At 36.6% G+C, this 18,656-nt stretch overlaps 1 protein-coding gene and 1 long non-coding RNA gene across 2 annotated transcripts in view; one reads left to right on the top strand and one right to left on the bottom strand.

Annotated features, from left to right (window-relative positions):
* Positions 1-18,656, bottom strand: part of LOC148954316 (uncharacterized) — a 178,439-nt gene that overhangs the window by 139,159 nt on the left and 20,624 nt on the right. The gene's annotated exons all lie outside the window — the stretch shown is intronic.
* LOC148954318 (uncharacterized) overlaps positions 14,353-18,656 on the top strand; it is a 52,209-nt gene continuing 47,905 nt past the window's right edge. Inside the window, exon 1 of the mRNA XM_089086230.1 lies at positions 14,353-15,170. Within this exon, the coding sequence (XP_088942356.1) occupies positions 14,471-15,170 (700 nt within the window). The 5' untranslated portion in view covers positions 14,353-14,470. The remainder of the gene's footprint in view (positions 15,171-18,656) is intronic.

Below are 18,656 nucleotides of genomic sequence, written 5' to 3' on the forward strand. Positions count from 1 at the left end.
AATTGACGCCATTTGATAGACCCCGAAGCCGCGCCGAAAAGTCGGCGGCGTGCCGCCGAAAAAAGACGGCGGCATGCCGCCGAGCTTGCATCAGCGCGATGACGCCGCCACTGATTCTACCGACGGTGGCGTCACTACTGCGCCGCCGTTTTTTTTTCTCTCTTTTTTGGATATCGATATCGACCTCCGGGCTTCAACCTTCATCCCGGCTAATCTGTTTCTTAAAGATAAATACTGTCATCTTTGGCTCGCCATGTATATCGGTTCATAGGAAGGAGAAGAAGAAATTTTTCTTGAAACAAAAATTCTACCTTCCACTTTAAAATTCTGTTCATTTTTCTTTCTGATTTTTCAGATGGAAAGAGGTAGTTAAAAGAGTATTAGGCAATTCAGGATGTTGTCATAGGCAGCGCAATCGAGCTGTCTAAGTAAAGAACAAAGGTTGGCACAATGTATTATTTTTTTTCCGTACCAGGGCAATTCGTATCCAAGGAGTTGCCTTAGAAACTTCAAAAAGGGCTCATTCGATTGGAAATTGGAATAACTAGTGCCCTTTTTAATAGTCGAAAGCGATTGGAAGGCAGCTAACACCCCTTTCACGCCCACCGTTTCCCCGAACATATCCAATCAAGATTTTAAGATAACCATTTTGTTCAGAGTAACTGATTTCCAGAGAGAAAATATGTTTTTTGAGGAGGTTACTCCCCCACAACCCTTAGGGCAAGGGTTTTCTAGTTATGCCCTGGAGGTATATAAGAACGATGTTGGCACAATGTGTTATTTATTATTTTTTCCTTTAGACCAGGGTACTTCATATCGAAGAATTTGCCGAAGAAATTTCTAAAAGGGCTCATTCAATTGGAAATTAGAGGGGCTGGTGCCCATTTTTAATAGTCGAAAGTGATTGGAAGGCAAATAACACCTCTTCAACCCCCACCATTTCCCGAAAAACATCCAATCAAAATTTTGAGATAGCAATTTTGTTTAACGTAGTTGAAAGTTCTGGTAATTAGGTCTTAGAGGATGACCACCACCCTCGCAACCCTAAGGGTAATTACTGTATTTTCTGATCGTGTGGAATGGTCTGTGTATGTTGAAAGTATTGTCATATAAAATCAAAAAGGAATCAGTCATTAAGACATCGATATGCCCAATGCCCTTTGCAATACTCATCATTAGGTGAACGGTGGTACATTTTATAGAAGCTACTAATTTGGTTCAACTGTCAAATTTTGTTGTTGTTGTTGTTGTTTAGACCAGGGTACTTCGTATCGAAGGAGTTGTCGTAGGAACTTCGAAAAGGGCTCATTCGATTGAAAATAGAAAGGGCTGATGTCCTATTTAATAGTCGAAAGTGATTGGAGGTAAACTAATCCCCCTCCCACGCCCACCCTCTCATTTGCCGTTTTTTTGAAAAATTAAATGTTGCCTTAAGATTAAATAAGAATGCACTATGTTTGTGCTAATTCCCAATCAGGCATCTCAGCAGTATCCCAAGAACGACTGAGGGTATTATGTTCAAACTTTTTGGGCTTCTTCTGCTCTTAAAATTTGACCAAAGCTAAATCCAAGCTATCAAAGAAAGTAAACAAATTTTTTTGCGAATGTTATCAAGTTTTCCATTTCAGGTCAACTAGAGGAGGTATGAAACTAAATTAAACACTACTATTTGGGTCCAGATTTTTATAAGGGTCTATGTTGTTAAATTTTGCTGAAAATTGTTTTCCAGCATACAAATAGCAAGCCAAAATATAAATTCTTAAAAAAACGAAAAGATTTAAAGTATGATTTTCTTTTTCCCTGAAAAGACTGTGTCAATATAAAACGAACAGAAATTAATAAAAAAAACTTCTTCGAAAAAATAAGTTTTTTCAAAGAAAAGTAAAAAGCTCCATTAAACAAAAAATGAGCAAAATTAAAATAAAATAACCTACCAAGCATGAAACTACCACAAATCAGCATCGATAAATAAATGAAACCCAGAATTAAGAGAAATTACAATAATTAACCGAGTCAAACTCAAAAACGAACAGAAATTAAAATGAGTTTGGATCAAAACCCCAATGTCTTCCCAAGGTCAGAGTATAATTTGTACTTTGCTGAAAAAAATACAAATGAATAAGCATTGTCAGTTGAATATACATATGCTGATATTTAGTAATCAAAATGTTAATATTATTTGATTTATCAAAGTTATAGAAGTAAAAACATTTATATTTTTTCAGTAAAGTGAAAATTATGTTCTGCCCTTTGGAAGGCATAGGGGTTTTGAGCCCAAATTATGTTAATTTCTGCTCATTTTGAGTTTGACTCAGTTTTTATTGTTATTTTTGTTCGTTTTGGGTTTCATTTATTTATCGATGCTGATTTGCGGTAGTTTCCCGCTTGGTAGATTATCTAGAGCTAGTATAGAAATATATCTATAGAAATGAATTACATTTTTTTTTTTGCACAGTTAGCAGAGCACACTGAAGTTGAAGTAGCCTTAAACTTTGACTTGAAACGTTATAACTTGACCACTTCTTTCAGAAAAGAATTTCCGAGGGTTATTCCGTGTTGATAAGAAAAGAGGGTAAAGGTACAGTTTAGTTCCTCCTGTAGTGTAGGGCGCAGGAGCCCTATGGTGAAGGTGCAGGTTTGTTCTCCCTTATAAAACAATTCAATTCAGCAGATACAAAGAAGAAGCCCATTTGCGGCATTCTGTGGGACCCCAAGGTCCAATGCTAGTATAAGATCCTGCGAGTGGCAGTTTACGCTCGTAAAGTTCTGGCTGTACCGGCCACATGTGCCCCAGCTAAACGGCTTTTTAGTACAACAGGACTGATAGTGACTGAAAAAAAGATCAATGGATCCAGGCAGAGTGAACAAACTCACTTTTGTTACATCAATTGTAACTGAAGTGATGTAACCGCTGATTTAAAATTGTTGGTGTTGTTAAGCCATGGTATCTGATTTGTATACAGTGTTTTTTCGATGTTGTTATTTTTTTGCTTTTTTTCACTTCCTTTTAGCATGTATTTGATGAACAGCAGAATTCTTAACCTCAAACTTTGAAAGTTATACACACATTAGCCCAAATCATTAACAAGAAGGAAATGACTAAAATTTATATAGGAACTAATATTTATATAGGGATTTTATAGGAACAATGCGATGTTAAACATAAACACAACATAGGTTTCCCTGGGTCTAGTGGCCAAAAATGAGAATTCTACTTGGTCTGATCGACGGTGAACATAAACACTTTCCGCACGGCCCAACAAATTCCTGTTTTGTTCTTGTTGGTCTTGAATTTTTTTAGCCAACCATTTAAAAATCCTTACTAAAATCGAGGTTGAACGTGCTTGGTGAAGTGGAATTTTTATTATTATTTTTAATCAGAAAAATCGGCGTGCCGTGGCGCGCCGCCGGTCTAAAATCGGCGACGCGCTTTCATTTCGGCGTGGCGCGGGTTCGGGGACTACCATTTGAACTTGTCCTCTCGCCCGTCAAACATTTTGAAGACAATCTAAGCCAATTCATTAATGATGAGAATATTGCTGATGACAAAAACTTCTTTTACTTCAAGATACATTCCGACGTGTGGTCAAAGATAAACTTTATCGCGAGAGACCCGCTGTTACCGTCACCATCACAGATCCCTCTAAACAGGAAACATCTCCTCAAGATTCTGCAGCAGTGCAATCAAAGGAGAAGGAAATGAATTCTATAGTGACAACAATTGGAAACCTATTGCCAGTGACCTATCGAGAACAGAGTAAAAGAGTATTATCATATCTCATGTTGGAAACTGCTAGTGATCATCAAGTTCAAATCGACAGCGCAGGGAAACGAATTATAATTCAGGGAAAAAGTTATAATCTAGTTGATTTAATTTGTGATATGATGACAAATCGTAAAGGACTTTTATCGTTTGATAATAATCTATACGCCTTTCTAAATGCATCAACTTTCCCAAAAGTCTTATTGGCAATAAGCAAATTATAAAGAAACTAAGAGAATATACTCCTCCAACAACGCCAACACCAACACCATTTAAAAAAGAAGAAGATTCAATATTGGAAAATACTTGCAGCAGTAGCAGCAATGATTTTATAACACCTGTGGCTGCTAGTCTAAAGTGAAGACGGATTGGTTCACCCTCCAGTGTGTAAAAGGGGAGTGGACATTCCACTACGTGTTTGTGTTCAAAATGGTTGAAGTTCTGAAACATGTCTATGACAATATTGGCGAAGTGGGAAGTCTAAGTTCCCCCAAAACGCTTTCTAAAGTTGCTTCTGACATAGATGGCGGCAGCACATTAAAAAAAGCAAAAGAGTATCTACAGAATGAACCAAGTTACACACTGCATCGGAATCGCAGGCTTCGTGGCAAACAATATCGACAAACTAAAGCCTTTTTTCCTCTGCATATAATACAAACTGATCTTTTAACTTTAGACGCGATTCAACGACGTCACAATGCACCCTACAAATATATTCTGGTGGCAATCAGTGTCTTTAGTCGCTATACCTATGCCATTCCATTGCAATCAAAGAGAGGTGTTGAAGTTTCTCAGGCTTTAGAAAGTATTCTTGAACAGGATTGCTATAGAAAAATTCAATCAGATCGCGGTAGCGAATTTGTAATTACCTATATGAAATAGAATCTATCGATAAACAGTGAAGTGCTCTATCAGGGCCAACGTACGAGACGGACCTCATTGTTGGAGCGAGTGGTTATAACATGTCATATATTAATATCATGATACCGTGCGTCGAAAAATACCTTTACTGACATTCAGACTTGAGAGTCAATCATGTGACTATACAGCCAACAAACCCATCGATCCTTGTCCAACTCCAGCCGTTGGGGAGTTCATTGTAGTGAGAATACATTTGATGTTTTTCTAGAGCAGTATTCCGATGAAAAAAAATGTGAAGAAGAAATTCAATGTTGGCGATACTGTTCGACTTAATGGAACAACCAATATTTTTGAAAAGGGAAATTATTTATGGAGCACTGAACTTTTTAAAGTGTACAAAATCTTGGACACTGAACCCACAACATATTGACTGTGAGACACCAAAGATGATGATGTTCTCGGTAGTTTTTATGAATATGAATTGCAAAAAGTTAGAAACACTAGTGAAATTTATCAAATTGAAAAGATATTAAAGAGTCGTACTCGTAGGGGCCAGAGACAGTTGCTTGTTCGCTGGCTAGGATATAACTCTGATTTTGATTCTTGGGTCAGTGCTGATGATATTAGAAATGCCCAATGATTTCTATGTGACTTTCATGTCCAATGTTTCTGATCCTCTCTACAATGACTTGAATAGAACAAGTGATTTTTGGACGAAACTCTCTCCCACCATCAAATTCGACGACAATTGAAAGTATGAAGTGACTCTTGTCGACTGTATTCTCAAAAGTACCTACGACATCCTGAGAAAACATCGTAAATATGAAATAAAAATTACACCCTATGATTGGCCGCCACCACCCTCAAGTGATCAAGAACAAATTCAAAAGATCAATTGGATGGATTATCCATATATTGAATTACCCTACGAGGAACTCTCCTGTATGAATGATTTATGTCGTTCTATTAATAAAAGAATTTCCGCTCGTAAAAAAGGAGCTTTTCATTTCAACTATTCAAAGGAGGAGGGCAAGATCTACATTAGTTCACCTATTGCCAATGAAAAGGTTATTCTCAATGATAATCTAAAGGACGTTATTGGCTTTAAGCTCAATATAATCAACGGTAAAAGTGCCGGAAACACTAATTTCATTATTGCAGACTACCCGCCTGCCTTCTCCACGGACACATGTATATTTCTCTACACTTCATTTGTGGAAACATCCCGGATTGGTAATTCAAATATTTCCCTCCTACGGGTTGTTGAACGAAAAACCAATCAAGAACTTATTCACCACTACAATATAAAGCATCTTCAGTATATTCCTGTAAACACTTCCTATTTGGAACTCTGTCAGTTAACACTAAGAAGTGAATTAGGTGATCCCCTAGCAATATCAAAAAGTTTGGCTGTGATTACATGCCATTTTCGTCCCATCGTTCAACAACAAGATAACAGAAAAGTGGTATTCATTTGTCCTGATATTGACTGCTATGTTAATACTCTTGGCCCAAGACAACTGGGCGATAGAATGGACTATTACAAAGGTCGTTCATCAATGTATGGCTATGGTCTTGGCATTTGGTTTGCTAAGCTGTTTCGCTCTGCACTACCTCTGGCTAGAAAATATCTTGTACCGGTTGTAACAGATTTTGCGTCTTCTAATCAATATGGTTGGAGCTCTGGCAAGGATTTTAAACAAAGTGGTACGGAAAATCATTGGTCCAGTGTGCGAGCCCTTGTCGAACAAATAAAGCAAAACGATAAGGGTTTAAAAAGGCTGATAAACTGTACACCATACATCATTTTCCACTTAGGTCGAAAGCGAAAGATGAAGCGCCTGTCATAGAAAAGGATGAAAAGCTGATATGTACTTTAGACAGTTGTATAAGGAAAAAAAGCCACAGGAAGAGTGGTTAAATCAATACTAGATTCCTTTTCCTTAGAAGTCCTACCTACCACATAGGGATTCTCAACCTTGAATTACCGCTTCATTGAATCTATTCAATGCTGAAAATGTTGATGTGAGTGTCAAGCAAGGATACTATGAACAATTTCATCCTCAGCAACCCCTCTCCGATAATATCCACTTTCAAATTTATTCCAATGAAAACTACTTTATGAACATGTCTTCAACATTTATAGATTTACAAATGAAAGTCCGGAAATCTGATAATACATTGCCAATTCTTGCCGATAGAATATTCTATGAAAATTGTATATTACATAATTTATTTCGTCAAATCAGTGTCTACATCATTGGCACGCTGGTGAGCACAAGCTACGATCTCTCAAATTATACAAGCTATAGGCAATTTATGCTGATGACACCTAAGTCATACAAGGAATTGAGAGGTACCTCCACTGGATATGAATATATTACTAATAATGATGGTACAGATGCACTTAAAAATGCTACAACTAGTGAATTACATCTAGTTGGAAAATATATCATGAAATATTTAATATACCCCAATGGCTACCACCCAATATTAAAGTAGATATAAAACTGACGCTTGCACCATCCAATTTCATATTGAGAAAACAACTTGCTGCCAATCCTGATGTAAGTCTCTCCCTCACCTCGGCAATACTTCATGTACGCAAACAACAAGTATAATATAAAATATATAATATTAAACTACTTGTTCCTCATACAATCACCAATCAACGTCATATTGCCATGGAGTCACGCACCTTCACCTACTCATCCTTTACCAATGGCGAAATTCCGTCAAAACTCACTTTGGCATTTGTAAAAAGCGCTAGTGCAATAGGATCGTGGACTGGATGTCTACATAAATTTGAAATGTTTGGACTTTCATCTCTTGTCTGCAAAATAAACGGCATCCCACTCTACAATCTATCTTTTGATAAATCCTATAGAACATTGTATGAGTTGACCATGCAAACTCTAGATCATGATTCCCAACTATTTGGAAATTGTATAACCGAAGAAATGTTCGCTAAAACACATGGTATCATTGTATTGGATTTGTCTGGCACGCAGGATATGAGTATAGTACCTACGGGGAGTTTGCGTTTAGAGTGTATATGTGCCGACCCATTGGCTGAGAGCATTGCACTAATCTCACTAAATCAATATGAAACCTATTGGGAAATCACTCCCGAAGGTAGTGTTCTACTACACTTGGCACCATGAACACCAGCCAAATAATCAATGTATTTAATATGGATCCCTACATGTCCCAGTACAAATCCTATTGTCTGCCCTCGGACTTTCTTGGAAAAATTCAAAGTGCAAATAATATACTGATTATTGTTAATAGCTGTCCATCGACTGTGCTGAGGGGTCAGTGGCTGTGTACTTTTCAAACAATGAAGACGATAGAATTGTTTGATACTCTTGGTTTACCCTAATCATTTTACACATCACACATCAACAACTATATTGAGAGCAGTGGGAGTACTATTATTCAAAATCAGAGGAGAGTGCAGGATCTGACGACTAAAACCTGTGGCTTCCATGCACTACTATATTGTGTGTTCCGATGTCGCGGCTATACTAACAAGCAGTCTCTCAACATTTATGTAGACAATCCACGCCTGAACGACTTTCTAGTGGAAAATATCCTCTCAGACCTGTATAATATAGATTTCAGTGCCCTAAGAGTAAAGTGCTTAAAAAATGTATATGAATTTGTTTATTAATAAAATGTATATATACAACAATGTCTTTACATCTTCAATTTAGATTTCTTCTTCTTCTTCGATGTATAGGCAACTGTCGTGAACCACGAATGCCGGTAAATCATTTGGATTCACTGTATATTGATCTTGATTGACTGCAAAGTAAGGGTCACATTTTCTACAGTATAATGTAACTTCACTCTTGTCATATCTCCTTGTATAGTCAATGATACTATTTGCATTCATATTATGAAATTCACGAGTTTCAATCTGTCTATTTGAAGCAATATCACATACAGTGTTTTCAAATGGTGAATCACATTGGGTAACTGCCAAATAAAAATCACTTGGTTTATAGTCATAATAAGCAGTGTCGTCACAACGATGACGTAGAAACCAAATTGTCTTGTTACCCCAACAGTTGAATCGTAGACCAGATTCTTCCTCCCAAAATAATTTAAATCCACGACGATACCAATCTCGTAGAAATAAACTAAAATCACGTTTGGGATTCTTTCCAATCATAGCGGGGTAAGTATTCTCCCACTGATCACATTTGTCAAAGTGACAATTGGAGCATAGATGTCCTCTAGGGTGAGAGTCACAAATCTCTTCAAGACATGAATTACATCCTTTAATTTGTACTGCATAGCCTCTATGTAAGTTACATGGATTACATAATTTACACTTTTCATTATAGTCATCAATAATTGTACAATTCTCACATTGAGTCCAACTGCCAAGAGTGTACATGCATAGTGGACATGTATAGAAAATTTTTTGGTTTCCGATGTCAACTCTCTCACATCTAAAAAGAAACTGATCGTCCTCGCTCGATAAATTCATGGTGGAGGTAAGGGGAGAGGAGTAATTCTGTGATGTTCCTCCATTTGAATGGGGAGCCATATAAACAGAATCTATGACAATGTTTTCAAAAACGTAACCATAATTTTATTTTTCATATTTTCGTTTTATACATAAATAAATTTAGTAAAATCAATTCATACGCATCGAGAAAGTATCATGCAATAGTTCAATGGGGGAGAATTAGTCTTCTTTATATTGTCAAGTGTTCGTCGAGAGAATATCCTGCGTTGAAGAGATAACTCGAGAAAATCATCATCCAAAATCAAATGTTTTTCCATAAACACCAGATTCGATCTAATTCTCTCTTTCTCAAATTTATTCATTTTTCAATCCTTTCACTCTGACTGCTGCCTCTAGACCGACCATGAATCTTTAGCCTAACATTTTAACAACAAAAAGAAAGGGAAAATTTTCGATTTCGAAACAATTTTATTTAATATTTACAACAATAATAATAAGCATGTACAATTAGCGATACTGTTTATTGTCTTCGACATGTTTGACAAATGCTCTTAAAGCATATTGAAATCTATTCATATACGCTATATCAACTTGTGTAGTGAAACATAATTGATCTTCCATTTTAAATTTGCTCAAGGATATCACCTATCTTGCACATACTTCATCCCATTCCAGACAAAGCCGTGATCCTTTTATTATTTTCACCATAATTTTTGGTGCTCATGTATTATTGCCTCCAACTTCGCTATCAACTCCTAACTGGTTAAACATTCTACTCATCATCAGCACAAATATATCCAAATGAGTAAAGTCAAACTGATCTCACTCCTTAGAAGCCTATTCGCACACTAATAAAAGCTAAAGCAAAAATACTTTCCTCATATTCTCTGCAAATCCTTTCCCGCTAATATGTAACTGACTCCCTGATTGGCTTAGAAGGGGACATGTGATCCTGTTTCGCGTTATCGCATGAATACAATTCCCCCGCCGATTATGTAAATCAATTTCTCAGAAATTCACTTGTCCTAGTCGGTTACGCAATCAAGTTTTCGGAAATTCACTTCCCCCGTCGAGTCCTAGATCAATACATCTCTTCCCCACCGTCAATGCGCATGTGCAAACTTCACCCCCAAGTGCCATTACACAAAACAACAATAAATCAATTGACCTTGACCCCCATTGGACTCGATCGATAATCCTTGAATAAATTATGTCCCGTCGGCGTTAGACTAAATTGTAGATGGCAGCACATGTGTGCGCCTCTGAGTTATAGATAGCTATCTACTAACGTAGTACAATTGTACCATTTTGGTACATTTCACCTCTACTGGTACAATTTAGTAAAGTCCCACGAAATGTGGTACATTTTGCAAAATTATGGTACAATTCAGTAATTTTGTACCTATGTTTGTATTCTTTTATCTAAAAATATTTTATTTCATCCTGATCTGTTCAGCATGGTCAAGATTAGTGTTGCCGGAAAGTGAAATAAAAACAAGCCCAAGCCTTTGAAAAACACCCCAAAATACGCTCGTCCCTTTGAAAACCAAGACTACCATCGTGGTCAGCTCCTAAAGTGCTAAAATTGCCCAAATTTGTCTATTTCACACGAATTGTTGGTGCTAAAGACGGAAAAAAATTTTGCACGTGTTGCGGCTTGCGCCGCGACACGCACATGGCCCGATAAGTGCAGTTGGATTATTTTTAGATTAGTTTTTTTTGTCCGGTTATTTCAAACTTAGCAACAAACTTTTGAAACGAAAACGGCAAAAAGGTGGTCCTGGTTAAATCAAACTTCGCATAAATCTTTCGAAACAAATACGGAAAAATGTGATCCACACTTTTTGTTAATTCCTTAGCCACTTACAAAATCCGCATCATTTTGTCCATGACAAAATTAAAAAAATTGTATTACGAAAGTGCTACAAATTAAAGCACATGCTAGAGTGCTACACATGATGAAATAGTGCTAAAATAGTTCTGTCGTGCTAAAATTAGAAAAAGTTTTGCCCCTAATCTAACTCTACTTTTACCTTGCTTGCTTACCCTTGGTTCATCCTGCTCTGCTTTCATGGAAGAACAGTCCATTTTGCCTGATTCGCCAAAATTCATCTGCTTTTAGCTGCAGGTTTATGCGTCATAATGGTTAAACAGTTGTGAACTCTTTTTTTATTAACTTTAGAACTTAATATAGCTTATTCCTATGGATACGCTGGTCTATACAATTAATAACCACAAGTCGAAGACATACAATATCTTTGGTATATTATCGCATGAAATTTTGTGTACGGCTGCAATACATTATTTAAAAATAACTTTATAATTAAAGTAAGGCTTGAAAAAGAAAAGTGAGAATGGTGTTAATACAAAAGTCTTCATAATCCCAAAATGAAATAATACGGGTAGCTAAAAACCGATCATTAAGAAAAAAGAAAAAAAGAAAAAAAGGGCAGGGCAGGGCTAACCGAGAGAACACCTAGGCAAATCAACACCTTTTTTTTTATTGTTCAAGTAAAATACCAAAAACATAAAAGAAATGCACTTAGATCCATAAGGCACTAAGGGATTTAAGACTAGAAGGAGGCTAAAATATTATAGATCAGTTGTTTGATCAGTTTCTTTGACTTGACAAACCTTATAAATATCACTATTGAAACGCAGCATACGCTATGTAGGCTCAAACATTGAGCAACAAGAGCCACATGCTGACAACCACAGCCTGATCACAAGTATTGAGCTCAACATGGGCCAGAGCATACCGTTTCAGAGTTTGCTCTTAACGATATTCATCAATAGAAAAGGACCGTTCCACTATTGCATTGCTAATTGACAAACTCAACAGGGTCAATACCCACCTTGCTAACATAGGAAAAGGAGATACCCCAACGACATCAAAATAATGTAGGACAACTATCGAGAACTAAGAAGAGTGTTTGGGGATTGTTCTTCCATACACAAATGACCAATTGACGTCCAATTGTTTCCTCCACTGATTCTCCAAGGTACTGAGATCAGTGATAGCAACAATACTCAATGGCAAGTCTCCAAATTGGGGTTGAAACTGAGACAAGCAAGTCACAGGGGATAAAAATTTCAATTTCAGGAGCAAATCCAGAGCAGGAGGCATTCGTTTAAGGACCGCTTTAGCCGCAGTTTTCAGGACACACAAACACCGTATTTTGATCTCGCTCCTCTTTGTGTCAGAAAGTTTAGATTTTGCCAGTTCAATCAGGAACTCATGTCCGTAAACAACTTGATCTGGCGGCAAATAATTGATTTCAAAGTATATTTTAACCGTCACAGACACTGCAGTTGAGTGGAGTATCCTACGCTGGAGACTTAGTATCAAACCCTGCAGCTCTTCAGAAAGATGAAATTGGTCAACGTTTGTTCAGAGTTAGGATAGGAAAACAAAACTTTCAGTGATGAATCCAGCGCCAAAAGCGTATTCTGGGAAAATATTGCCATTCTTTTATGTTAACCCCTTTCTGATTTCTAAGTCTTGGAATTTCGACAAAGCAACATTATACCTTAATTTTGAGTTTCTTTTTCTCTGGTTTTAGTTCGAAAATGCAATTCCTGTTATTAGAGTAGAATTCTCTGAAACTTCACAAATTTGGATTGAGCAAAGTTGTAAGGCTGAAAACAATTTTCTTTTACTTTTTTCTTAAGCAAAAGATCTGTTCTGCAAGGTTTCATTTAATAATAAAAAAAAAATTAAAAAATTTAAAGGTCATCGAGGAGTAGAAAAAAGGAGTAGAGATGGATTGGCTACTTCAAAATATTTCCCCAGGACCTACTTTAGTCTGTAAACCCATCCCACAAAGTTTCATATTCGTAACCTTCCAGGATAGCAAGCATGGAGGAGGAACATGCGGGAGGTGCTCTTGCAAACATCCAGTTAAGGGTTTTGGACCATAAATAGTGCGATGATACCGTTTTATACTTCCAGGATTTTCCACTTAAGATGTGGCACCAAAAATATTGTTTTCAGTGCTATATATCATTTAAGAATGGTAGAATTGATAAAAAGCACGTAGATATGAGCAATAGCTTTCAAATGAGCCATTAAACATCCCTCTTATAAGTTCTGCTAGCCCAATAGCCCCAGCTTTTCCACTTGAGACACGGCAACAAAAGTGTGATTTTTAGTGCCATTGCGAACTTGCAGATGATGGAATTTATAGGAAGAACGTGGATATGAGAAATATCTTTTAAATGGTCTATAAAATATCTGTCTATGATGTTCTGGTAGCCTGCTTGTACCACCCCTTGAGAAATGGCACAAAAGTGCCATTTTAGTGCCATGTGGCACTTGCAGATGGCAACATTTAAAAAAAGCATGTAGATATGAGAAATAGCTTTTGAATGAGCCATTAAGTTAAGAATCTCTCTATGATGTTCTGGTAACCCGCTAGGCCTGAAAAAAAAAAAAAAAAAAAAAAAAAAAAAAAAAAAAAAAACGAGAGACCGGTCAGTGCTACCGATGCAAAAAAAAGTGATTTTCCTTGTTGTTCAAGGAGGAGCACTGTAATTTCCCTACATAAGGTTTTCAATTATGCTGATTCCAATGGAATAGTTTTCATTTTGATCTGACGCCATTTCCTAGGGGTTTCTGGCTTTTTTCAAAATCACCATAAATTTCTTTTCGTAATATACTTTTACTTTTAGACCGAAATAATACCGAAACCAAAACAAACCGAAATAATAGTTACCATTCCTGAATCAGTATCAGATGGCAGTTTTTTTCACTAGGCAGTCCTTTTAAAAACGTTTTTTAACTTTTGGTTAATATGGGCTGTTGTTCGCTCCTTCCTAGGTTGCAGCTACCGCTGCAACCATGATTCCCGTTCAGGGATAAAAACAATAATATAAAATCTACCTATACGGTGGGTAAAATTTACCTAATATGCAGACAAGCCTGTAATTTGCTTTAGATAAAGCTAATGACAAAAATATTCACAAAAATTAAATAGAAAAAGAGTTTTTTCACATGTTAAACGTAAACTTTAAAGTCAAAAATTAAAATTTAAAATAAAACTTAAAATAAAAACTCTAAATATGAGTTATTAAGTCCTCGTATTTCTAACATCAACATAATGTAAACATTTTTATAATGTTGGCAATCCGATTTATATTCAACCCATCCACTCAAAACCCGTCTAAGCAATAATCCAGTTTTAACTGCATTTCACAACAGAGTTATCTACACTTTGTGAATTTAATCATGATTTACAGCACGTTTAAGATTTTGAAATAAATTGCCATAAGAAAATTCTATGCAACCTTTATCAGGAAAAGATAAGAGCTGATCAACGAATGTATTTGTTCTAATCGTGATATGCTTGATATTTGGTGAGGACATAATGAAAAGTGCAATTTTTTTCCTAACTCTCTGGTTTTGTGTATCTTCAAGTGACGTATTAGATGCTTTGGCAACACCGGATATAAACATTAAAAATGATTTAAAGCCAGGTTATGGGGATATCTCCGACAGTGACGCGAAAAATGGGGGTTCAACCATCACAGAAAGTAATAAAACATCAGAAAGTGGGGGAAACAACCAAGACACTGTGGAAGCAGGGAATTTATCTGGTGATTCTATTTTTTCAAGTGTGAATAATTCCTTTGAACTAGTAGATAATAGCACCAGGCTAACACAGACCCTAACATCACTTCCGAAAAACCTGTTACCTACCCAGAAGCCCCAAATCCTCTCTACATATAAGTCAGAGGTAAAATACAAAAAAGTTGTGGGTAAAAGCGAAGAAACTGTCACCACGGATATAAATCTATCAATGCAAAGTCAAATAACCGAATCAGCTATTGTAGCAAGAAAACCTGAAGAACCCATCTATGAGGGAGGATTTATAATTGCTGGTCCTCCATCACAAGCCTGTGGTTTGAGCTGTACCCCAGAAGATTTTAGCTTGTCCATAAGTCCTAAGCGGTTTAGTGTGGAAGTGACCGCAGACACAAGAAAAATAGCATGTCAAGCTCATTATAAGAATGAGGCTTATACGGAAATGAATGTTGAATTCGAATGGAGTTACAAAGACGCAGATGGTAAATAGTTTGCTTTTCTGTTTTACTGTTACTGCTTTTTTACCTCTAATTTTCTGTTTTTGGAATCTAACGACCTCCAAAGACACCATTTTAATTTTTTAAGGACGGGGGAGAGGCAGTAGGGTGGTTACTCTAGTTTAATTACTTTTAAAGCTTCTTTCCTATTTTCCACTTTTAATATATAATTTCGAGTCTTATGGAGACGGCTACACCGCTTCGCCCAATTGACGTATCTAAACATTAGTCACTAATGACATCATATTGAACAAAATAGGATTTGCTGTTTTGGTCTAACAAAAATCAATCCTTCCGTATGGGGTCGGTACCAGTGAGGTCTAAAATGCATCTTGTAGAAGATATCTCACAGAAAGTGACACGTCACGAAGAAAGGATTTATTTAGTTTGAGCACTCCAAGTATTTTGTCTTCTTATTGTCTTTTATTTTATGACTAGACTCAGCTCTTCAATTTATTATAGATACAAATTTTCCTGATGAATATTCATGATTGATCATTCGAAAAAATTACTTAATTTTTTTATTCAAAGTAAATTATTTAATCTAAAGTATTTTTTGCAATTGAATTCGTTTGCAGGACCTACTGCAATGCGATGTATCATCACCCAATAAAAAATTGACTTCAAGGGGAAAATATTCGACGTGTTTCTGTTTAGAATTAAATTAAAAAAAAAACAACTAAAAAACAAACTTATTTAAAAAAAAATAGTCGTAAAGATCGAGGTATTGATAAGGGGGAATTCCCCTTATACACGTAGTATTTTCTGTTTGGTTTAAGTTTTAATGTTGCTCCTTACTTTCAATTGAATTTTGTTTTATTTAATTTCTGATCCTTCTTTAAATAATACCAGGGAATCCAGCTCCACCTCCTCCAGACACGTCAGTTCTGGAGAAAATTTACCCCAGACAATTACCCTTAACATCGCGCGTGAAACTGAGTCTGCAAAGATGAAAACAAGACAAATAAAAAGAATTTCGTATAGGACTTCTGGAAAATTCCCCCAGTGTAACATTTCCCCTGAAAACTTCATCCCCTAGAAAATATCCCTCCCCATGGAAGATTCTCCCCGTGGCAAATCCCCCCGTCTGAAAATTTACCTCCCACCTGAAAAATGGATGCATACTTGCCAATAACAAATACTAAACGTAAACAATGGGTAAATGTATAACTTAATGATGTTTCCCCGGGAGCTACAAGGGGTCATGTTATCTCCAAAGGTATCATTATCGGACTTTTCAACTTTTCTGAACAAATTGACAACCTCAAATTTTTATCGTACGATTTTGGGGAAAAATGGGGTGTGGAAGGGGGACTAGTTGCCCTCCAAGCTTTTTGCTAACTTAAAAAGGGCACTAGAGCTTTTAATTTCCGTTCGAATGAACCCTCTTCCGATATCCCAAAACCATTGGTACGATGTGATCACTCCTAAACTAAAAAAAAAAACTAAAAAAAAATAAAATAAAAAAAACACGCATCATCCACGATCTTTCTTCTGGCAAAAAAAAAATCCACATTTTTGCATATAGGAGCTTGAAACCTCTACTATAGGGATCTCTGATACGTTGAATCTGATGGCGTGATTTTCATTAAGAGTCTTAGCCTTTTAGGGGATGTTTCCTTCGTCTTAAGAATTTTTTGTAATTGAATTCGTTTGCAGGACCTAAGAATAGCAATGCGATTTATCACCACCAAATAAAAGAGAATCGACATCAAGGGAGTGAATATTCGGTACGTTTCTCTTTAGAATTAAAAAACCAAAAAAAACAAGTTAAAAAAACTTCGTTGAAAACAAGTTGTACAGAGCGAAGTATTGAGGAGAGGGTAGTAACCCCTCTCATATACGTAATAATATCTGTTTGTTTTAAGTTTAAATGATGCTCCTAATTTCAGTTGAAATTTTTTTTTTCATTCAAAATCTTATCCTTTTTTAAATAATGCCGGGGAATCAAGCTCCACCTCCATGGAAATCTCCCACCTACGAAAAGCTCCTCTAGACAATTCAATCCCGGTGAAAAGTAACCCCGGACATTTACACTTAACATCTCCACGATCAAAATTGAGTCAGCAAAAAAGAATTTCGTATAGGAATTCTGGCAAATTCCCCCAGTGTAAAATTTTCCCTGAAAAGTGCACCCACGGGAAACTTCCCTCCCAAAGGAAAATTCTCCCCGTGGAAAATCCCTAGCAGAAAATTTACCCCCTCCCCCACCTAATAAATGTATGCATACTTCCCATTAACATATACTATACGTAGGCTATTATAGTGGGCAAATGTATAACTTAAAGACCTTTTCCCAAGAGCTGTGGGGGTCATACTATCTCCAAAGGCATAGCTATCGGGCCTTTCAACTAAACTGAACAAAATGGCTACTTCTAAATCGAACGATTTTGATCGAATAATTTTGGGGGAAAAGGCGTGGGACGGGGATAATTGCTCTCCAATCTTTTTGTTCACTTAAAAAGGTACTAGAACTTTTAATTTCCATTTGAATGAGCCTTGTCCTAATATTCTAAGACCATTGCAGCCAATAAAACAAATAAACAAATAAACACGCATCATTCTGGCAATCCGCGCTTTCTTTTGGCAAAAAATGCAAAATTTCACATTTTTGCAGATAAGAATGTGAAACCTCTACATTAGGGTTTTCTGATACGCTAGTAGTGTTATTATAGCAGTTTCGAGCAGAGTGTCTCCCCATATAGCTATAATATATTCGAGCAGAGTGTCCCCCCATATAGCTATAATATATTCGAGCAGAGTGTCCCCCCATATAGCTATAATATATTCGAGCAGAGTGTCCCCCCATATAGCTATAATATATTCGAGCAGAGTGTCTCCCCATATAGCTATAATATATTCGAGCAGAGTGTCCCCCCATATAGCTATAATATATTCAAGCAGAGTGTCCCCCCATATAGCTATAATATATTCGAGCAGAGTGTCCCCCCATATAGCTATAATATATTCGAGCAGAGTGTCCCCCCATATAGCTATAATATATTCGAGCAGAGTGTCCCCCCATATAGCTATAATATATTCGAGCAGTGTCCCCCCATATAGCTATAATATATTCGAGCAGAGTGTCCCCCCATATAGCTATAATATATTCGAGCAGAGTGTCCCCCCATATAGCTATGACAGTTACAACGAGGGTGTCCCCCGTGTAGCTATAACAGTTTCAAGCGGACAGTACCCTTTTTTATAATGATATAGGGAGACCAGCTCACCTTCACCACGGCCCAGGTTCGTCATTTCAAAATTACTCGAACACATAGTGTTCAAAACCCAGGAAACTTTGCCAATGGAAGAGCCATCTACTAGTGATACTTTATTAGTGCAGGTAATTTGCCTTCAGTTGTAAGTAAATTTTTTAATAACTGGTATATTTTTTTCCTGCAGAATGCTATATTTTATGTCTTAGAAAAAAAAGCTATTCAAGAGCTATTTTAAAAAATTTGGTAATTTTCT

Source organism: Artemia sp. Qi Xiang Cuo, chromosome 3 (genome assembly GCF_049724085.1).
Source record: "Artemia sp. Qi Xiang Cuo chromosome 3, ASM4972408v1, whole genome shotgun sequence".
NCBI classification, from domain to species: Eukaryota; Metazoa; Arthropoda; class Branchiopoda; order Anostraca; family Artemiidae; genus Artemia; species Artemia sp. Qi Xiang Cuo.